This window comes from Eulemur rufifrons, chromosome 5, assembly GCF_041146395.1.
Source record: "Eulemur rufifrons isolate Redbay chromosome 5, OSU_ERuf_1, whole genome shotgun sequence".
Classification (NCBI taxonomy): Eukaryota; Metazoa; Chordata; class Mammalia; order Primates; family Lemuridae; genus Eulemur; species Eulemur rufifrons.
In genome coordinates, this window is record NC_090987.1 from 52,906,494 (window position 1) to 52,930,352 (window position 23,859).

At 37.4% G+C, this 23,859-nt stretch overlaps 1 protein-coding gene across 3 annotated transcripts in view; it reads left to right on the plus strand.

Moving 5' to 3' along the window:
- Window positions 1-20,386, plus strand: part of PTPN2 (protein tyrosine phosphatase non-receptor type 2) — a 78,725-nt gene extending 58,339 nt beyond the window's left edge. The window contains exons 8-10 of one of the 3 annotated variants that reach the window (XM_069468289.1): window positions 7,426-7,607; window positions 12,395-12,496; window positions 20,021-20,353. In XM_069468289.1, coding sequence (XP_069324390.1) covers window positions 7,426-7,607; window positions 12,395-12,496; window positions 20,021-20,042 — 306 coding nt within the window. In that variant the 3' untranslated portion in view covers window positions 20,043-20,353. Of the gene's footprint in view, window positions 1-7,425; window positions 7,608-12,394; window positions 12,959-20,020 lie in introns of those variants that run through there. The other 2 variants (XM_069468290.1, XM_069468288.1) reach the window with 2 other exon arrangements.
- Window positions 20,387-23,859: the final 3,473 nt, after the last annotated feature.

The window sequence follows — 23,859 nt, forward strand, 5'->3', positions numbered from 1 at the left end:
TGTTATTACCACATATTTATTAGCAAACCCCCAGTATCAATGACGACAGTAAACCTCTCAGAGTAAATACCTAGTTTGGCAGTTCAGACCTGATGTTGTAAAAATCTCTAGCTGATAATTTGATACTACTAATAAAGTATTAAATGTAAATGGTTTAACAAATTATGGCAAATTCGAAGTTTAATTGTATCACTTTACTGCTTTCTTCAGTGAACAGAAATGAGTGGGGTTAGGGTTTCAGGCAATGTGTGGAACATTGTTCCTAGTAGCATGTGCTACATCGGTTGTGATTCAGCGTGAGTATAGAGTTAGAAAGAGAGATGAAACTGTACCAGGCCTCAGAACAAGAGCTCATGTGATGGCTGGCTGTGGTGGCTCACGCCTGTAATCCTAGCACTCTGAGAGGCCGAGGCGAGTGGATCACTCGAGGTCAGGAGTTCAATACAAGCCTGAGCAAGAGCGAGACCCCATCTCTTTTTTTTTTTATGAGACAGAGTCTCGCTCTGTTGCCCGGGCTAGAGTGCCGTGGCATCAGCCTAGCTCACAGCAACCTCAAACTCCTGGGCTCAAGTGATCCTTCTGCCTCAGCCTCCCGCGTAGCTGGGACTACAGGGTTGCACCACCATGCCCGGCTAATTTTTTCTGTATATGTATTTTTTTAGTTGTCCAGCTAATTTCTTTCTATTTTTAGTAGAGACGGGGTCTCGCTCTTGCTCAGGCTGGTCTCGAACTCCTGAGCTCAAACGATCCGCCCACCTCGGCCTCCCAGAGTGCTAGGATTACAGGTGTGAGCCACCATGCCCAGCAGAAACCCATCTCTAAAAAAAAAAAAAAAAAAAAGAGAGAGAGCTTATGTGAGGTCGTGGTTACTGAGATGTAATCCTTGGCTCTTGCCAATCAGCAGTGACAGGCTGAGGCAGGTGACTGGGGAGTGCCTGCTCACTTGTATGTTATGGGGAGGGCAAAATTGAATGAGTTTGCCGAACACAGACGTGGCAAGATGATAATCTTGTTGTTTTGTTTTAATTCACTAGCATTAAATATGTCTTTTTTTCCTCTTTGCTGAGCACTTTCCTTATTGGCATATTCTCAATTTGTTGCATATTCTGGGAAGTGGTCCAGAATAGTCATCCCAGACTGTGTGGGTTAAAATTCTGATCTTAACTATTTATTAGCTACATAGCTTTGGGCAAGTCATGTAAACTTTTTGCACCCATCTCCTCTGTAGTATTAGTACCTCTCTCCTAAGATTATTGTGAGGATTAAGAGCTGGTACATTTGAAGTGTCAGAACATAGCATGGAGTGTCAAAAGTGCTCCATGTTGTCTTTGCTATAAAATCTATTTGGACCAAGTAACAAAAATACAACAAGGGAAGAAAGAAAAATTGACACAGTCATCTAAAGTGAGAACATCTTATCTTCCATTATACAGTAGTTTATTGGCACAGTATTCTTCCTGGACATGGTGTGAACCTTGTTAGGGCTCAGGATTGTTCAGTTCCACCTCACTGCTTCTCACTAAATCCAGAGACTCCTTTCCTTGAGGTGTGCTTCCCCTGTAGTTTCAATCTCTCCTGCTCAAGCACTACATGTTTTCCATCCTCCAGTCACATTGTATCAAAATGTACTACTCATTATCCTTCAAATATAACAGATTATAGAATTTCTCATTATCTAATTCTTTTGTATATAAACTATTATAAAACAAAAAGAGATACATTAATTATGTGGCTAATTTAAATAGCCATATCTGGGAAAGGCTGAGTGTGGTAAAATGCCATTTTCTTTTTAATTCCTCTATTGTATAATGATAATGAGACAGATTAGAAACTAGTTTATCTAGTGTATGGATTTCCCAAGGTGTTTTAAAAAGAATCTAAACATATAAGCACTTCTTTTAAGGGTACCATTTTGCACAAAAGTAACTCCAGGGAATGATTATTCCATAAGTTCCAGAGAAGTGTAAGCTGCAGTATTATATCTCTGTGCAAAATCATCAAACTCCTTAGGCAACAAGTGGTGTGTTCCTTATTAATGAGATCCAAGACTCCTTGCTTCCATGATAGTATCTTCAAAGGGGGCACCCCTGTCCATACTAAGTCATTTGGGCCAGTGTCAGAGTCACAGGTAATTAAAACCATTGGCTCCCACTGCTGCTACCTCGACCACTGTTGTTTTTGGCAGGTAGATAGAAGGTGACTGTGTTCCCAGCCCTTGAAGGACTTTAGAGAACATAGTCCCAAGTGTGTAGGTTATACATGTCTTTTCCTTCTCTGGCCTGTGCAGCTGTCATGCTTTCATCTCCAGGGGCCCAGATATACTTTGTACCTCTTCTTTCTCTACCCTTTTCCCTAGGAATGGTGGTAGTGAGGGCACGGGAAACTTAATATTTGCCAAACATGATGCTAGGCTCTTCACGTGCCATCTCATTCATCACCACAACAGTCTCTCAAGGTAGGTGATAATGTCCTTTTTGATAGAACAAATTGAAATTTCTCTTCATCTTGGTCTGAATTCTGCTTTTAGTTGTCATCTACTCTGAAGTCCAGGCATGCTAGCAGACATTTCCTTAGCTCAGTGGTGGGCCAGCTACCTGGAGCTACAAGTGTACCTGGTACGGACAACCACATTAAAGTGCTGTGGTATCATAAGTATCTGCTTGGAGTTATCACGGTTCATTCTCCCTTAGACAGTGGCAAGGACCAGGAAGGTACCAGATGACATTCAAGTGCCATCTTGGTCACTGTTCCAGTGTTACATAACCAGTGGATTAGGACTGCATTAAGAGGCAAACAATATCTAACTTTGGCTAAAATCTTCTCTTTTTTGGTTTATTTTTACTTTTTTATTGTTCAATGTGAATTTTATTTATTTTGTTTTTAATTGACATAATAATTGTACATGGTTATGGGATACAGTGCAATGTTTTGATACATGTATATATTATATAGTGATCAAATCTGGGCATTTAGTGTATCAGTCACCACATACGTCCATCATTTCTTTGTGGTGAGAGTATTCAAAATCATCTCTTTTAGCTATTTTGAAATATAAAATAAAATATTGTTAACCATAGTCATTCTACTGTGCAATAGAACACCAAACTTATTCCTCTACAGTTAGATAACTGTAACTTTTTGTACCTGTTGACTAGAATCCCTCAATTCCCGCTTCTCTCTACCTTCCCCAGCCTCTGGTAACCATTATTCTACTCTCTACCTTCTGAGATTAACTTTCCACACATGAGTGAGATCATGCAGTATTTGTCATTCTGTATCCGGCTTATTTCACGTAACATAATGCCCTCCAGGTTTATCCATTTTGCCACAATTGACAGAATTTCATTCTTCTTTATGGTTGAATACTATTCCATTGTGTATACGTACCATGTTTTCTTTCTCTCTTTACTCATTGGTGAATACTTAGGTTGATTTCGTATCTTTGCTATAGTGGGTAGTGCTGCAATAAACAGGGGAATGGAGATACCTCTTCAACAAACTAATTTTATTTCCTTTGGGTAAATACCCAGAAGTAGGATTTCTGGGTCATATGGTAGTTCTATTGTTAATTTTTTTAGTAACCTCCATATTGTTTCCGTAATGGCTATACTAACTTACACTCCCACTAAATGTATAGAATTCGCCTTTCTCCACATCCACAGCAGCATTTGTTATTTTTTGTGTTTTTGATAGTAGCCATTCTAATTGGGGTGAGGTGAATATCGCATTGTGGTTTTGATTTGCATTATTCTGATGATTGGTGATGTTGGTGCATTTTGTCATATACCTATTGGCTGTTTGTATGTTGTCTTTTTTTGGTTTTTTGCACTTTGAATGAATGACCTGGGGCTTCTGTATGTTGTCTTTCGAGAAATGTCTGTCTGTTGAGGACTTTTACCCATTTTTAAATTGTATTATTTGGGTTTTTTGATATTGAATTATTTGAGTTACTTATATATTCTGGATATTAACTCCTTGTCAGATGCAGATATTTTTCTCCCATTCAGTAGGTTGTCTTTTCACTCTCTTGATTGTTTCTTTTGCTGGGCAGAAGCTTTTTAGTTTGATATAATCCCATTTGTCTATTTTTATTTTTGTTGCTTATGCTTTTGAGGTCTTGTCCAAAAAATCCTTGTTCAGACCAATGTCCTGAAGTGTTTCCTCTTCTTATAGTGCTTTTATAGTTTGAGGTCTTAGTTTAGGTCTTTGGTACGTTTGGAGTTTATTTTTGTGCAGGGTGAGAGGTGCAGGCCTAGTGTCATTCTTCTCCATACGGACATGCAGCACCATTTGTTGAAGAGACTGTCCATTCCCCAATGTACATTCTTGGTGCCTTTGTCAAAAATCAGGTGGCATTATTTCTTTTTACCCCTTATTTCTTTCTCTTGCCTAATTGCTCTGGCTGGGACTTCCAGTATTGTTTCCAATAAAATTGGTGAAAATGGACATCTTTGTTATTCTTGTTTTTCTAATTTCTTGAGGTGCAATATTAGGTTATTTGACATCTTTCTACTTTTTTAATGTAGGCATTTGTTGCTATAATATAAACTTCCCTCTTAGAACTGCTTTTGTTGTAGCCTATTATAGGTTTTGGTAGGTTGGGTTTCCATTTTCATTTTTCTCAAGAAATTTTTAAATTTTCTTTTTAATTTCTTTATTGACCCCATTGGTTGTTCAGGAGCATGTTTAATTTCCATGTATTTGTATAATTTCCAAAGTTCCTCCTATCATTGACTTCTCATTTTATTCCATTGTGGTCAGAAAAAATACTTGATATGATTTTGGTTTTTTAAAATTTATTAAGACTTGTTTTGTGGCCTAAGGTTTCATGTGCTATTGAGAAGAATGTGTATTCTGTGGCTATTAGATGAAATGTTCTGTAAATGTCTGTTAGGTCCATTTGGCCTAGAGTGCAGTTTAAAACTGTTGTTTCTTTCCTTTTTTTTTTTTTTTAATAATTTTTATTAATTATTTTCAAGAGAATTAAATCATTTATTGATTACACATGATAATGGTTGATACACAAGCTTCATTCCCATCTATAATTTTATCTGGTACCATTATTCAATTTAGATATATTGCATAGGATATGCCAACAATCATCTTTATGGCCAATAATTCCATGATTTTCCTTGGATGACCCCTTTTAATGGTGAACTTCAGGTCACAACAGTAACCATCAGTTCAACTACACCAAGGTTTCTGAAGATAATGGCTTCTCCACCCAACCAGGTTGTAAATGAATTTCAAATAGAACCTGGCATCACCCTGAAGGAATTCTATCTTCACACTTTCGGGGAAGTTTACCAAAATGGCTTCAGAGTAGACTAACTTTACACAGCACATTTAAAAAAAAAAAAAAGACATATTTATTCAGCGTCATGATCAGACTATTACATTTAGCAATCAACAGCATGGGTGCAAAAAAAAAAAAAAATCTACATTAAAACCCTTTGTTGGAATGCTTTACACTTTCCACAGAACAGAAACTAAAATGACCTGTTATACAATTAGTCACAAATACAGTCCTCAAGTTTTTTGCCCATACACATGAGTATTGTCTAAAACATGTCTTCTTTATAGCAGCTAGGCCCTGCCACCACTGTGCTTGGCTTGATGTTTCTTTTTGATTTCCTGTCTGGATGATCTGTCCATTGCTGAAAGTGAGTTGTTGAGGTCTCCTTCTATTATTGTATTGTAGTCTATCTCTCCCTTGAGATCTAATATTTGCTTTATATATTGGGTGCTCCGGTATTGGGTGCATATATATTTGCAATCATTATATTCTCTTGCTGAACTGACCCCTTTATCATTACGTAATGACCTTTTTTATCTCTTACTGTTTTTGCCAAAAAAGTTTATTTTATCTGATAGAAGTATAGCTACTCTTGCTCTCTTTTGGTTTCCATTTGCATGGATCATCATTTTTCATCCCTTCACTTTTAGTCTATGTGTGTCATTACAGGTGAAGTGAATCTCTTGTTGTAGGCAGCGTATAGTTTTTTTTTTGTTTGTTTGTTTGTTTTTTAATTCTTTAGCCCTTATACATCTTTTAATTGGGGAATTTAATCCATTCACATTGAAGGGTATTATTGATAGGTAAGGACTTACTTCTGCCATTTTGTTCATTGTATTCTGCTTGTGTGTGTGCTTTTTTTGGGGGGGGGGGGGTTTGAGACAGAGTCTCACTCTGTTGCCTGGGCTAGAGTGCCGTGGCATCAGCCTAGCTCACAGCAACGTCCAACTCCTGGGCTCAAGCAATCCTTCTGCCTCAGCCTCCCGAGTAGCAGGGACTACAGGCATGCACCACCATGCCCGGCTAGTTTTTTTTCTATATATATTTTTAGTTGTCCATATAATTTCTTTCTATTTTTAGTAGAGAAGGGATCTCGCTGTTGCTCAGGCTGGTCTCGAACTCCTGAGCTCAAACCATCCACCCGCCTCAGCCTCCCAGAGTGCTAGGATTACAGGCGTGAGCTACACGCCTGGCTTATTCTGCTTGTTTTATATATACTTTGTTCACTTTTTCATCTCCTGTTGTTTTCTTTTGTGGTTTGGTGATTTTCTGTAGTGACAAGCTTTGATTTCTTTCTCTGTCTTATTTGTGTATCTGCTATAATTTTTTTTCTTTGTGGTTACTATGTGGCTTACATAAAAAAATCTTATAGATTAATAATAGAGTATTTTAAACTGATAATAACTTAACTTTGGTCTTACACAGATATTCTAGACTTTTACCCTACCCACACAATTTATAATTTTGTTGCTTAATTTATATCTTCTTATATTGTGTGTTCCTTAACAACTTATTGTGGCTATATTTATTACTGACCATTTTGACTTTTAATCATCATACTAGAGATTTGAAAGATTATACCACCAGTACAGTAATGGAGTTTACTGAATTTGATAATGTATTTACCTCTACCAGTGAAGTGACCCTTTCATTGTTTTCTTGATAGTGATCATTGTCCTTTTGGTTCCAGTTGAAGCAACTCCCTTAATTATTTCTTGTAAGGCCAGTGTAGTGGTGATAAATTCTTACAGCTTTTGCTTGTCTGGGAAAGACTTTATTTCTTTTTCGTTTCTGAAGGAAAGCTTTCCTGGTAGTTTTTTTTTTTCCTTTCAGCACTTTGAATATGTCATCCCATTCTCTCCTGGCCTGCAAGGTTTCTGCTAAGAAATCGTCTGATAGAAATGTGCTGGGGATTCCCCTATAGGTGACTTTTGACACTTTTCTCTTGCTGCTTTTAGCAATCTCTCTTTGTCTTTGACAGTTGGGTGATAGTGTGCCTTGGAGAGAACATCTTTGGGCTGAATCTGTTAGGGGTCATTGAGTTCCATGGATCTGGGTGCACGTGTTAAAGTCTTATTACTGTGACTAACAGTGTTTGCATTTGTCTGTCATTTCTCTTCCCTACCTAGAAACGGTGGAAAGAACTATCTAAGGAAGATTTATCTCCTGCTTTTGATCATTTACCAAACAAAATAATGACCGAAAAATACAATGGGAACAGAATAGGTATAGAAGAAGAAAAACTGACAGGTGACCGATGCATAGGACTTTCCTCTAAAATGCAAGATACCATGGAAGAGAACAGTGAGAGGTAAGCTTTCTACAATTACATGCTCAAAAAGATGAGGCTTTTTTATTTTAATAAATTCAGTGGATGTGAAATGATACAGGCCCTTTGTTTATTGAATTAATATAACATATAACCTTTTATTTATTACCTAAGGGTTTTCAGGTAGCATCTGATGACATAATTGTTCTCAAGGAGTTTTCAGTCCTATTAAAAAGCCAATACTTAGAAATTGGTTGAAAAACTGTTTAAAATAATACTAATTGAGTGTAAAAATCAATATACTTGGGTGCTAAAATATATATTAATAGTATGGTACAGACAGTAAATGGTATGAATACCTTCCATTTGTACAATCATAGAGTGTATTATTATAATGTAATAATATGCTTTTAATGAATTTATAAAATATTTAAATATTTAAACTTAATTCCATTGTTGGAGGAATAAAAGAGTGTCTTTTCCCAAAAAATTACATAAAATACCCTTTCATATTTTTTTGATTTTTGAGCCCACATGAATGTGTAAACTATTCAAAATCTTAAATTAAAGCTACATTACTAAGGCTCTACTTATCTCACACACATTAGGAAGCTACTATCTGGTATAAGTCACTTAGCAAAGTGAATGAGCTCATTTTATTTCTCCTGTATCTCCAAGTGACTTTTTTTCTTTTTGTCAAATACACTTTTTATTGTAGGGAATTTTATGTTGTCATATTTGTTAGGGTCTTAGCATGTACCCTGAAAAAAGTCAGGGTCTGCCATACATTATAGTTTTACTTCTGTATTTTCCTAATATAAAAATTACATATCTGAAATTTTGTAAACACCTATGTAATATATAGCACAGGTGTTATTATATATTATATTGGAAGAATTTATTGTGACTTAGCAATATTACTCCTAATTTATGGTGCCAGTAGTTTTAGACTACAAATGAAAGCATAAAGTTGTTTATTTGTTCCTTTTTCCACCTTAAATATAATACTTTTAAAAAAGGAAATAATATTATTTTAAATTGCCTTATCTTTTTTAGTAATGAGATTTCAGATTTCTAGTATTGGGGTTTTTTTCCTTTTGAGTAGTACTATCTGTTAAATTAAATGAAAAACAGGCTTAATGACTGAATTGATGTTCTTACTATTTCAAAAATGTTGAGTTTTAATTTTTAAAGACACAGTTGCAATGAGTTAAATTACTCATTGTCCAAGTTTGGCAATACAGAGTATATTAACAAAACCGCTCAGGAGTTAGAGAGTGATCACAAAAGATCGTTTTATGGGTTATGTGTAAGTGTACACATACCTGTACATATATTCGCGTATGTCGTTTTCTTCTTTCTCCTTTTTTCTTTCCCTGCAAGATAGAGCAGACTGTTGGAAAACAGAAGGAGGGTCCCAACAGAAAAGTCAGGATGCTAAGCCCAGAGCCCATGACTGGGAGAGGAAAATTACAGAAATGTAAAAGCTGGGGGGTAGGCTCAGGAACATGACTTAAGGTTGCCTTTAACAGTTGAATTGCTCAGTTCCAGTAAATTTGAATACTGATAGATAGGTGTGCATTAGAGATCCTAATAAAATAATCTTATCAAAATAATTTCAGGTTTCAAAAGAATACCTTCTTTTTCTTCATTTTCAATATTGAATATCCTCCAAAGCAGTGTTCTTCAAATTAGAGGTCAAATCTCATAGTCATGAAATCAGTTGATTGTGTTGTAAACATTTTTTAAAGAAAGAAATAGAATAGAGTAAAATAGAAATTATCAAAGTATCATAAATAGTAACCATGAATATTTTAATCTTTTTTGGATATGTACGTTATGTATAAATTCTATATATTTACATATACATGTATATGGTTACTCTGTTGAGGCAGTAAGATATTTCTTACTGTAGGTTGCAGGCTGTTTGAAAGTGGTATTCTCAGTTATAGTGTACCCCATAAACCCAGATCGCTGAGAGTGGAGAACAGTTTGGACATACGAAAGGTGTGATCATTCAGACCCTCCTTCTGTGTATTCACATAGTATAAAGTATGCCTGCCATGGCATGTATTGGCAGTAGCCTGCTATGTGTGCTACCACGAGTAATTCCACATGCTCTTCCATGGGCAACGTTCCACTGGAGACATTCCTTCTTGGTTTATGACCTAAATTGTACAAATATAGGAGAACACTTGGCCAGGTCCCACTTGGCAGGTTATTACATGGACATAATTTCCTTAGGCCCAACACAGTAAAAAAAAAAAAAAGAAAAGAAAAAAAATTGTATTATATCACAAATTGAGAGTAGTCCATCCTTCTCTGGAATTGTATTCTTAAACTAAAATGAAGGCATGTCTTGTTATTTGTATCTAGTCCATTCCTGAATTATATAGTGCATTTGTGCAAAGCAAAAACCTCTATTCTGTCATTTTAAATGAGAAAAACTGTGTGTCCCCAGCCCAACCAAAAGCTATAACCAATTTATTCCCAAATACAATAAAAACCCTTTGAAACTCCTATATAGCATTTAAAGTACTAATTATATAATCATATAATACTTAATGAACTCATTATTGGGTTTATATGGTAAATCACAATAGTGTAAAATACAACATAGAAATTATAATTTCCTTCTGTACTGCAATGAAAACGAAAAATGATATAATATGTTAAAGATTTTATCTGAATTGGAGCCTTGTTGCTGATGTCCCCAGACTCCTGTCCAAAGCACCTACAGGGACCCATGGAAGGCTAACCCCCTCTGTACTTTTATGTATTTTACATATGCTTTCTCTGCACTTGAACACACTTGAATATTTTCACTAGCAGGTATGTGCATATTTGTCATAGTGAATTTTCAACTCAGAGAGTAAATTCTGGGTAACAATTTTTTCAGGTCATTATAGCAAATATTTAGAGTTCAGATAGCCAGGGATGTGTGTATATATATATGATAAGTAAAAGTGAAAAAGACTTAAGAAAGCACATAGGATGCACAAATATAAGCAAAGCATAGTCCTCAAGTTGCTAATGTATTATGAGGGTAAAACAAGTACCCAGATTAACAAATTATTAGTAAATTATAAATCACTTACTACAAATTAAATGCCATAAGATAAGAATGGAAGGAAGGGCTATAGGGGATGGAAGGAGGGAGAATTGAAGAGTAGAATTGAAATGAGACACCAGAGAGAAGAGAAGGTTTCTATTTTAGTGGGGAACAAATTTGGAGAACAGCAAAAGAGTGTTTGGGCAGGAACAAAGTTATGCATAGCAGGAGAATATTGGCAAGTGTTTGTATGAACATATGTTTTCAGTTCTTTTGGGTACATGTTTAGAAGTGGAATTGCTGGGTCATATGGTAACTCTGTGTTTAACATTTTGAGGAGCTGTCAAGTAGTTATCTACAGCAGCTGCACCGTTTTACGTTCCCACCAGCAACCTCTGAAGGTTCCATTGTACCAAAGAAATGTAACATTGATAAAATAAAATATTTTGATATGGTCCATATTCACATTTCTCTAGTTGTCTAAAAAATCCGCTTTATAGCTTTTTTAATAAACAGCTTTTGGGGGGATATAATTTACATACCATAAAGTTCACTCATCAAAAGTATACAATTCAGTGAATTTTAATGTATTCACAGAGTTGTGTTACCAACACCATAATCTAACGTTAGAACATTTTCATGATCCCAGCTCTGTTTAAAAGAAATACTTCAGGATCTAATCAAGGACCATACATTGTGCTTGGTTGATGTGATTCTTTGGTCACCTTTAATTTGGAACCGTTCCCCACTTCTTCCCCCCTTGCTTGACATTTGTATTTTTGAAGCTTCTAGACCAGTTGTCTTTTGGAATACTCCACCATCTGGCTTTAATCATTGTTTCTCATAGTTAGATTCAGGTTAAACACTTCAGCCAGAAAAAATGTTTTCTCTTAATGTAGTAGGCATTGAAGAAGCATTCAAGATTTTTAATCAAGCTACAAGTTCAGAGCTACACTTTAGAAAACTTACCATGGCAATAATGTTTAATATGAGGGCAGATAAGCTGGTTAGGGTGTAATATAGACTAATGAAAAGAGGAGATGGATTTTGTGAGTTTTTTTTAATAGTAACTTGTATATTGCCATTGGCCATTATTTTTTTGTTTTAAGAGATGGGGTCTCACTATATTGCCCAAGCTGGACTTGAGCTCCTGGGCTCAAGTGATCCTCCTGCCTGTCATCTTCCTGGGTGACCATTATTCTTTATGTAGTACTAGGACCAGGTATCTTGGGAGTCATAGAGCTTCCATTGAAACTAAAGTTCTGTACTGAAAAGGAAAAGAGGAGCTAGAAGTATGTGTGGGCAAACAGAAAATAGGTACTCCCACAACAGAATATTCATGGAAATATTAAGTAGATAGCTTCTATCAAGGGCCTTTGTGAAACATCAAATATCACCTTGAAAGGAGATCACATGGCAGCGGGACCCCTTGTCTTCCCACTCTTGCTTCTGCTGGCTGGTTAAACTAGCACAGAAGGACAGAAAACTAAGTCATCAGTTCACGTTTCAAGAAAGAAGGTACCTTATTTTCAAATTATTATTTTCAGGTCCTACTAAAAGTATTTATTAATATAAAACTGTACCAGACATTATTGCCAGAGTACGTCTATGAACCATTTAGAATATTGAGGCTTTCTCCTTTTTTATTCCAGTGTTGGAATGAGATAAAAAAAAAAATATGTAGATATGTGTGGTTTTATTTGCATTTTGGTCCTCTGTGTTAGAGTAATTAAATCATTTTGGGTGTGCATTTCCTTTTATTTGTCTTTATTCATAGTGTTCTACGGAAACGTATTCGAGAGGACAGAAAAGCTACCACGGCTCAGAAGGTGCAGCAGATGAAACAGAGGCTAAATGAGACTGAACGAAAAAGAAAAAGGTGGTTATATTGGCAACCTATTCTCACTAAGATGGGGTTTGTGTCAGTCATTTTGGTTGGCGCTTTTGTTGGCTGGACACTGTTTTTTCAGCAAAATGTCCTATAAATAAACAATTAATTTTGCTTGGCAAGCTTCTGCACTAGTCGCTGACAGTGCTACGTTAATCATAAGGGTTTGTCTGTTCACAGCAAATGCCTCGTGTCCTATAAATGGTGCAGTAGAATAGACATCAGCCAGATAAGTGGTATTCACAGTCAGAAGCCCAACATCTCAGGACTCTTACTGCAGGTTCCTCTGAAACCCACACTGTAAACAGCGTCTAAAATAAAGGCATTCATGTTTGTTAAAAACTGGTACATTTTCAACTGTATTCATACATGTCAAAAGTAGTATTTCACCTGACCGACGTTGAGAAATCCTTTATCCTAGGATTTGTTTTGGGAGGCTATCTGGATTTTAACCTGCACTTGATATAAGCAATAAATACTGTGGTTTTATCTACATTATTAATGGAAAGAAAATGACAAATAATGTGTGTAATGTATAATGTACTGTTGACATGGGCAGCAACACTTTATATTCTGAACCGTTTCAGGGTAGATATATTTTATAAGTATTTAATCTTAATTTTGTAGTTAACTGTACTTTTTGAAAGCTCAATTTGAAAAATCTGTTACCATAAAAAAATAAATTGTATGTTGATTCAATTGTACTGGACACATTTTCCATTTTTCTGAAGAGAAGTTTGATATGAGCAGTTAAAACTATGAATAAGCAATTTCTACTATATATTTGCATTTCTTTTGTTTTGCAATTTTTCCCATTTCAAAAAGAAAAATAAAGAAACAAAAATTTTTTCCTAAAAATATCTTTGAAGGAAAGTTCTCCTTATTGGGATAGTCAGGCAACAGTTGGTCAAGGCTTTGTAAAGAAATTGGTTTTTGTAAAGCCCCTTACTAATATTGTTCACTTTTCATGAAAATTTCAATGTCATTACCCTAATTTATAATTGGGATAGGTCATGATTTAGGGAGTAAAAGTAAGAAAGAGCATTTTATGATCCACAATATCAGTTTACTTGACTGAAGCTTTGAAGTAAAATTTTTTTCAAAGTTCTTTCTACTTCAATAAATAGTATGATGATGTGCAAACCTTACATTGTCATTTTAACTTTTTAATGAGTATTTTCAAAGCATAATGTTTAATGAATTTAACTGCTCATTTGAGTACTAACTTTCTCCAGATCCCAACTTGCCATTCAATGTTTAACTTGTTTTATTTGAAATAGTTGTTATAAATTTAATTGCTAGGAGGCATAGATAGTAAGCATTATTTCAGTGGTTTTCAAACTGTGCTCATTGGATTTCCAGGAGAGTCACCAAGAGGTTACTTCCAACCACAGCATCTCGGCTCTGTCTCTTTTTATATACCACATAAGATTTCTGCATAGGGTTTCATTATTTTAAAGGGGGCAATTATAATTTAAAAATGGTTTGAAAACCACTGGTATAGATATGTACTTCTAATTGATTTGAGTAGCCTTCTTGAATGTGTTAAATTATGCTGCAAGTCTGAAAGCAGGATATAGGTGGTACAACATATTAAATAAGATTTACATAACGTGTGCCTGTGTCCTAGTTCAGTATCACTGTGTCCTGTAACCTTGAAATGGAGAGGAGGTAAGAGGGGCATTTTCTGTATCTGTCTGCATTAAACCTGTGTGGAGGCATCAAGACCCTTACATTTTAGGCCATCATTGGCTTAAAATCTTTCTTCCCGGTTTGCACTGGTTTATCTTTGCTAAAAGACAACATGTTCCTCTGTAAGTCAGATATGGGTAGGACCTATTAAACTTCCAATTGAAGATAGCCTTGCTTTAAACAAAAAGTAAAAACTTAAGGAAACATGCTGATAAGAACGTACCTCACCCCTTTGCTAAGTGAATGTGCTTCATTGGATTTGGCATTTCAGCTTTGCTTTTTGTCTGTTTTTTGTTTTTGTGGGTGGTGTTTGGTGTGATACGTTTTTAAAATCACAGTCAGTGTAGTGAACATGTCGACGTACTTCTGCCAAGGTTAGTCACCTTTCCTTCTCCAAGCAGATCCTTGAGAACGGTGTTGACAGTGGAAACCATAAATGGTATTCAGTTTTTACCAGCAGTAATAATTTTGGTGGGTGCCATGTACTAATTATTGAAAATACATGGCAGCATGTTACATAACATTTTCTGATTTTAACACATTTTAAAAGTCAGATGTGTAGTTTGACTTCAATGAAAGAGTGTTGCTTTTTGAATAGGTTAAGGAATATAAAAGATTTTTTTAAAAAACTGGCTTTATTATTTTCAGGAATCTTTAATTCATTCCCATTCATGTCTATGCCTGCTAATAAATTGACAATAACCTTCGGTTTAATGCATGTTTTCTCACTCCACCAACTGGTTATGTGTTCCTTTCCAAGTTCAGCAAAGTATTATTTTATGTTAGCCTACTAGTGATTTTTATCTATACTTGCACATATATAAAATGTAAAAATATAATTCTCCATGTTTAATTTCTCCATCTGAAAAATGAAAATCAGACCCATTTTCTGCATTCTTAAAGGTTTTGAGGAATATATAATAAGTATATAGAGGACTTTAGAACAATATAAAGACCATTTCTCATGTTCAGAGGAAATTTTATATATTTGCCAAGTTTTCTACCTCTCGGTCCTTTTTCTCTTCTATCTTTTTGGTCGATTTCACTATGTTTTAATATTTCTACCTAGGAATGAACAAGAAAAGAGAAAGGAAGTTTAAAAAAACTTGTTAATCATTTTCTTTTAAAATAGCTCTGCTCAACAGGTATGTCAGAGGTTATAACTCTAATTTTATGTGCACTTGTGCTTGTCCCCTTTGTCTTAAACTAGAATTAATGATATGAATCAAACGCTATGTATTGGTTTTGACATGGAATAGTCTTCCAGTTTTTATATCAGTTCCTTCTTTGCTTTCAGCATCAATTCAAAGTGATGATGGCTACCAATTATTGATCGTTTACTATGTGCCAGGCACTGTGCCAAGCACATTTTACATACTATCTAGTTAATCCTCACCACAAGTGTATGAGGTAGGTGGTGTTACTGTTCAGCCATAATCAGCCTGAGACATGGCATTTCTACATCCTTTCATGGTACTATCATTGAAGAGTCTCAGATGAACAGCATATTTTAGAATTAGATAATTCTCAAAGAAAGACTGCAGTTCATTTCCTTCTTAGAAAAATGTCACTGCCCAGATTCTATGTCTAGTCACAGCCCAGAACCTGGTGGTATTAAACATGTTTTTATTGACCACTACATTTCCCAACTGCTTGCCTGGTGGTTGTACAGATTTAAAAATCTAGTCTGCCTTCATTTTTACTTTTCAGTTACAAATCTTTTAAGAGATTTTTTAAAAAATGTAGTCATAGTATAAGCCAAATGTCATTAGGTATGTAGTATGTTTCTTTCCATGTTCAGGCAAGAGTTCAAGTCTTCGGTAAAATTGGTTTATTTTTTCTTCTAGTGGGTCTGCACATGGGTTCTCAGTGAATATTCAGTATGTAGCCAGGGCACAGCTGTACACTCGGCAGGGGGTGTTTCTGGGGTCATCCTTTGGCTGTACTTGACTCAGATATCCACAGTGTGGGGCTAAGGGCATAACAGAAATGCCCGTCCTGCATTCTCATTTATACATCAACAGCTAAGAATCCCTTCTGTGGCTTTGACTTATCAGGATGTTAGGGGCAAAGAATCTTATAAATAAGATTTTGAAAAATAGGAAGGTAGTATTTTTCCATGTAGTAGAATTGTCTTCTGATAACTTAAAATACAGCTCTTGGTTATTACCTGGATGATTTACTCTGGAGTTGACCTATTTCATTCATCTTTTTTTGCAGTTTGTTTGGATTGGATTCCATTTTTCCTTGTACCTACCTTCAAAGCTGTGTTTATGGGGCGACATCACCAAGAGCCCCTACAACAGTGTATAGACTGGAGATTACAGCTATTTTTTGTTCCACTGAGTATACATGTAAATGGTAACATGCCTTGGTGGCAAGAAACTCAGGTTGTGTAAACTCCTCCTCAATCCCTGCCCTACCGAGGAATCTCCAGTTTAATTACTATGCACTTATTGGCTGTATTCTGTGTGCCTGGTCCAAATACAGCCATTTTGCTGTTCATCCACATTCAGGAATTTAAGTTTTTTTCTCTCTTCTTTGGGTAGTGTTCTTAAAGTAAAAACTTCTAGGAAAATGGTATGAGTTTGGTTCTCTTATCTTTCCCTCAGCAGCAGGAATTTTCTGAATATTTAGGACATTCAGATTGCTCCGGTAACAGCATTGAGCAGTTCTGCACAGGCGCTTTCTCTCAGCACCTTTCTGAGACACGGCTCTCTCCCTTGCCTGCTGGATTTGGGAAAGACTCATTGTCCTTTGGGGAGCGTTTTTCTTTACTGTCTTTACTGTTGTTGCTGATCCTTGCCTCCTCTTGTGTGCTGTTTACCCCAGCACAGAGCCATTGCCAAGTGTAAGCAGTGACTGGTCTGAGAGGCTGACATTTTATGAGTAACATCCTAACAATGAAAACATTTGGAAGATTTCTGAGCAATCTCTTGAGAGATAGAAAAGTTAAACCTTTTGAACTGTTTACATTTTGTTTTTTCAATTTAGAGTAGAATATGGGGATTATACAATTTAGTGAGGATGTTACTTACAGAGTCTGACACTGTCTGGTCTTACCTTATGTAGTATGTTTTGGGGAGCTACAAGAATTGCTTGGGAATTTTTTTTTTCTTTCTACACACCATTTTTGTAAGAAGCATCAAATTATTTATTGTTGCTCTAATTTGGCATATATTTTTCAGATACATAATGCTGTTGATATTTCAAATTACTACTATTAAAAAAACTCTACTTTTGAGTTTAGTGAATTCAGGAGAGGAAACCTAGGTAAATCGTCTTTAAGGCAGTGCTGTGCTTACCATGGAAAAGTCTGTCATGACCCTTGATTCGGTAGAATCTTAGTTTGCATATCTGGTGCAAAAACTGCTTTTGGTGCAGTTTGACTTTGTATCACCTCACTGTATCCAGCCTGTGCACCATGGAGCAGTCTGCGAGGCCACCTTCTGAGTTCAGCTCATTACATTTGGTTTGTTTGGACCCATTTTACTATTTTGCCTTATTAAATAAAAATAGCAAAAATTCATTCAAGTGAATATATTAGCATTTTCTAAAATGAAGCCCATTTGTCTTTTTCGTCTTGCAAATAAAAGTCTTTTTTTTTTTTTTTTTTTTTTTTTTTTTAATAGAGACAGGGTCTTGCTCTGTTGCCCAGGCTTGAGTGCAGTAGTGTGATCATAGATCATAGCTCCTGGCAGCTTTGAACTCCTCAGCTTAAGCTATTAATATTATAGGCGTGAGCCCCTGCACCTGGCCTAAAATAGTCTCTTAAAACAGCTAACCAATGATTTAATCTTATTTTCTTCCTCCCCGCCCCCCCCCCCCCGCCAAATTATATTTACAAAGGAACAATGAGTGAATTTTTTAAAACACCGTTTTTTAGTGGATATAAATGATAGTTCATTCTTGGTAAATAGGTCTTTAACAGACTACAGGGGACTACAGTATATGTTGAACAGCTACAATTCTGCCAACCAGTTTAACTCCATAATCTAACCCACATAACACCTCTTCTGGGTGTAGATAGCATTAGCCCTGTTTTCACATAAGAAAACAGAGTCAAAGAATAACTTGCCCAAGATTGCACAGCTAGTTAGTACGTGACAGCTGAGATTCAAACTCTGATCTGTAGAATTCCAATAACTCATACTTTTTCCATTATGTCACACTAATTCTGTTTTTATGGAGTATTTACACCAAATATGTAAGTGGGAAAACAGACAACCAAGGTAAAAATAAGAAATAAAATCCAGAGTAGGCTGAGCATTGTGGCTCATGCTTACAATCCCAGCATCTCGGGAGGCCTAGGCAGGAGGATCACTTGAAGCCAGGAGTTCAAGACCAGCCAGGGCAACATAGACCCTGTCTCTACAAAAATGAAAAAATTAGATGGGCGTGATGGCACCTGTAGTCCCAGCTATTCAGGAGGGTAAAGCTGGAGGATCACTTGAGCCCAGGAGCTGGAGGCTGCAGTAGTCCTCTTTAGTTTTTTAAGTGGAGCAAATAAAAAAAAAAAAACTTTGTGCAACAGTTTGGACTGGAACATCAGAATATTCTCTAGACCTAATCATTATTTCACTGGCTTTGATTGAATTGTTTCTTGTTTTAAAGAACAGACCTCTGAATGCTTGGAAGATAAATATATATTTTACAGCAGTCAGAATTGATAAAAAGTACCTTTCCTTACTTTATCAACTTTGGTTCAGGGTTCTGAAGATTCATGCAATAAGCTTCCATAGTCGTTTTCTGACTCACAGACATCTGATGTGAATGTTTCTTGATGACTTGACATTTCTCCATAAGCGTTGGAAAATCAGAGAAGAAAGGACTTCAGAACACCAAGGTGCTTGGTCCAAGGTGCCTGCCTTTAGAAGAGGGAGCCAGTAGACAGGAAGAAGCCCAATTCTCAGTATTTTGGGGGTTTGGACTAAATGTGTGGATGTGGTTTATATTTCCTATTTTTATATGTGGAGATAAAATACTGACAAATATTTAGATTTGGGGTTTTCTTGCAATAGTGAGGGGAATTGGGGGAAGAATAGAAATACCATCAACCTCCCCAAAGTTCAGTTATTTGCAAATATTGTGCAATAACATCAAAACCTCAACTGCCCTTACAGTAGTTATTCCATGTGTCTATTGCTTGTTTCAACTCTTCATTTAGTCTTACTTTTTGGCATTAAAACACAATAAATCTGTTAATTATTTTATGTCTTTGTTTTCTTTTATATTGATAGTAAGTAACTTAAGTATCGTGCCATTTCAGTTCTGTAGCTATATTATCCTTCAAGACAAAAACTGTCTAACAGTCTGTGATTTAAAAATATAAACCAACTTCATGTTCAAGCATTACATTGATAATATTTTTATCAGTATTAAACAGTGGAGGTCCAAATGGGATTATACTTTTGCATTGAATTCCAAAGTGTTGGTAAGTTTAGCATATGCCCTATAGTCTTCGTAAATCCTTATGGGTACATTTTTTTTTAACCTGTTTGTCTGTCAGTATCTCACATAGAGGTCATTTCTTGAGTAAAACAGGATGACCTAAAAAGTTGATAGTAATTCTTGAAGAATACGAGTTACAGTGCTTTAACATGAGTCTACCTCATACCACCAGTTCTGTTTGAAAATCGAGCATTTCGGCAGTTTTACCAAAATAACAGTGAAGCACTTAGTGTGGCTGAATGTGATATGTTGGAATGATTTTCGGTTGCCTTTTTAGTTCATTGTTCGTCCTTCTATGTTGTGTGTATCTATGTGTGTCTGCGTGTTTGGTAAATATGAATTGAATAGATGACTTCTTATTTTATGTTTTAGGCCAAGATTGACAGACACCTAAATATTCATGACTTGAGAATATTCTGCAGCTATAAATTTTGAACCATTGATGTGCAAAGCAAGACCCGAAGCCCACTCCGGAAACTGAAGTGAGGCTTGCTGACCCTGTAGGTTGCCTCACAGTTGTGTGTTTACAAAGTAAACTTACATCCAGGGGATGAAGAGCACCCACCAGCAGAAGACTTTGCAGAACCTTTAATTTGATGTGTTGTTAAGTGTTTTTTAATACGTGTATGAAATGTAGAAAGATGTATAAGAAATAAATTAGGAGAGACTTTGTATTGTACTGCCATTCCTACTGTATTTTTATACTTTTTGGCAGCATTAAATATTTTTATTAAATAGACTATGTTGGTTTGTGTGCATTATCTTAGGACAGCCCTACTCCGAGTGGATATTTTCTTATGGGTTTACTCTCAAATTTCTATAACTAGCAATTGATATTTAAATTGTAATTGGTTCAAAATGTCGGCCACTTGCTTTTTAGGGTTTTTTAGTTACCCCTCTGTAGTCTTTCTATCCTAATAGTATTGGTTAGGTAAAAGCAACAATAGAACAGTTATAAAGTTCCTTTTCTTACTTGGAAAAATATTAATATAGGTAATGGTATTGCCTTAAGGTCAAAATTAATTTCAAATAAGTACAGCAATGCAGTTTTTAAAAATCACAGTGTTATTTCTGTGTTGGATGTTATGCTTTCCTCAAGTATTTTCTGTTATGAGAAAGCCAGAAGTTCCTTCCTGAGTGAGGCTTTCAGTGTATTTGCCATCTCGTGTCCCAGTCAAGTGATGGGTTTGGGCTGTGTATCCACTTGCCAGATTATGGTAATATTCTTGTTGTCCAGAGACACTCGAGCCTCTGCATCATGAGCAGCATTTTAAGGGTATTAACAACTCATAATTTGTTTGTTTTGCCAACTGTGAAATTCTTACGCCATTCATAAATATATGTATTTCATCTTTTAAAAATTTAAATGACTTAATGTTCCTTTTTGCCTTATATGCCAGGTTCTCTGCATCTGTTTTAGGAGTAAGTAAACTTTATTAATTCCTGCTAGATCTTTCCTAAAGGATACTTGAAGAGTTTATTATACCATTTAATACAAAGCAGCACAGGAAGATATCTTCCCATGTGTCAGCAAAGCTCCTGGAAAGCGTTGTACACTCAGCTACCTCTGTTTCCTCACTTTCCTTGTACTCTTTACCCCACCATTACCTGACTTTTCTTCTGTACCCCTCCCAAATCGACCCAGAAGGTCATTTTAGCTGGTACTGTAGCCAAATAAAGCTAACACTCTTCAATGCTTACCTTACATGACTTCTTGGCTGCAATGTTGAGAACTCTGTCTTTGAAGCTTTCTCCTCCAACTCTGTAAGACCTTTCTCTGGGTTTTCTTCATGTCAGTTCTTCTGCCTGACTCTTGTATATTGGCGTTTCCAAGGACTCCATCTTTGGGCCTTCCTTTGATTTTAACACACTTAACCTTGGATGATCTCATCTTTGCACGAATCTTTAATACCGAGCTGATTACATGCAACTTCTTCAACTCCAGGCCAGGTCTCACTTCAGGGTTATAAACCACATATCTAGTCCAGTTCCCTTAAGTGGTCATTGCAAAATTCGTCACCCTCAGCCCTTCATTCCATCGCATCTTCCCCCTGTATTCCAGCTGACTGGGTAGCACCCCCCGCCTCCACGTGGGCTCCACATCCAGTTGGTCACAAGGTCCTGTTAATTCTGCACACTGTCGCTCCCACTGCCCTGCAGCGATTTAAGCTTTCCTACGTGTGTGGGTCACAGCAGCAGTCTTCCTGCCTAGTGTGCACCTGTTCGTGCCAGTCCACTCTGCACAGCTCTGTCACCTTCCTTAAAATTCTCTAATGGCATTTCAGTCAACTTTGCCTTCCTTTGCAACCCAAAGCTTCAGCATGCTGTGTGCACCCTTCGTCTTCTGGCTCTTACCTGCCTTTCCTCCTCAGGGGGCACCTCAAGCTGCAGCTGCACCGAGCCATTTAGAATTCCTGCAACATTGCTCTTTTGTTTTAATGAATATTTATTAAACACTCGTGCTCGGCAGTATACAAGACACTGGTTATCCAGTGATGGAGAAAAACACGATTGTAGGCTACCACAGTCCTAGGAGGGTTAAACAGTAAGCGTGTAAATAAGCAAATATGCAGTTAAAGTGCTGTGACGGAAATGAACAGATGTACCTACTATCTAGATGTGGAGAATGAGCTTTCCAGAACTTACGAAATCAGAAGCAGAGATAGGAATACTTGGGCAGTAAATGTTCTTTTGGAATGACAGCGTAGGCCCTCAGTTTGGAAAGGGGGATGGCAAGGCAAAAATTAAGCTGTCCGGATCTAACACAAAGCCAGCCTGTGGGCTGCAGGGTGCGCTGGTGTGCACTCCTGGGGTGGCTCCTCTGAGGTAAGCAGGCCTGCCACTGCCCTGCGTGATCACCTTTTGATAAAAGTTTATCTTTACCAACAGATTCAGAAATTGTAATCTTTTTTTTCTTTTTTTTTGAGACAGAGTCTCGCTCTGTTGCCCAGGCTAGAGGGCCGTGGCATCAGCCTACCTCACAGCAACCTCAAACTCCTGGGCTCAAGCGATCCTCCTGCCTCAGCCTCCCGAGTAGCTGGGACTACAGGCATGTGCCACCATGCCCGGCTAATTTTTTTTTCTCTATATAATATATTTTTAGATCATTCCTTTTATTTTTTTATTTTTTTTATTTTTATTTCAGCATATTGTGGGGGTACAAAAGTTTAGGTTACGTATATTGCCCTTGCCCCCCCCCTTTCTATTTTTAGTAGAGGCGGGGGGTCTCACTCTTGCTCAGGCTGGTCTCGAACTCCTGACCTCGAGCTATCCACCCACCTCGGCCTCCCAGAGTGCTAGGATTACAGGTGTGAGCCACCTCGCCCGGCCAGAAAATGTAATCTTGTTGGTGTTTGGGTGATCTCTTCCCAATGATTCTTAGACTCTTGAAATGCAGCTATTATCAAAATGGGATTGGTGTGAAAAACCCCAACCACCGTGGTTGGACTTTGGAAGTAGAGTTGGGGAACTGAAGGAGTGAGCGCTGAGCTGACGCCTACCAGATGGAGACCAGACCGCGCGTGGCTTGAGATGCCTGGGAGGCTGAGGGACCTTCTAAAAGCAGACTAACAGCAGAGCTCACCGACTGTTCTCGTGCTTCTCAGTGGCCTGGTGGACTGTTTAAGGAAGCTGAGATGAAAGCAAGGTAGCCCAGCGCGATTCCCTGGTGCTTTAGTCAGAGTTCTCCAGAGAGACAGAGCCAGTAGAATATATATTAATACATAGAGATGAGAAGGGGCTGAGGAACTGGCCACTTGGTTACCGGTGTAGAGCAGTCCCACGGCAGGCCACCTGCAAGCTGGAGGGCCAGGGAAACCGGCAGGGTGGTTCAGTCCAAGTCCGAAGGCCTCAGAGCCGGGGAAGCGCACGGCTTCCTCTGAGTTTGAGGTGGAAGGCCTGGGACCCTGAGGGCTGCTGGTGAGAGTCCCAGAGTCCACAACCTGGACTTGTCCAGGGACAGGGGAAGACGGGTGTCCCTGCTCCTGAAAAGCAAGAATTCACCTTTCTCTGCCTTTTTGTTCCATCTAGGTGTCCAGCTGATTGGGCGGTGCCCACCCTTGCTGAGGGTGGATCTTCCCTACTCAGTCCGCAGACTCATCCCATGTCCCCCACAAACACCCTCCCAGACACACCTGGGGCAGCACAGTCTCTCTAATCAAATGCCAAGCCACCCGCGTTTCCCCTTCGGCTGAAGAGGACGGGCTCAGCGC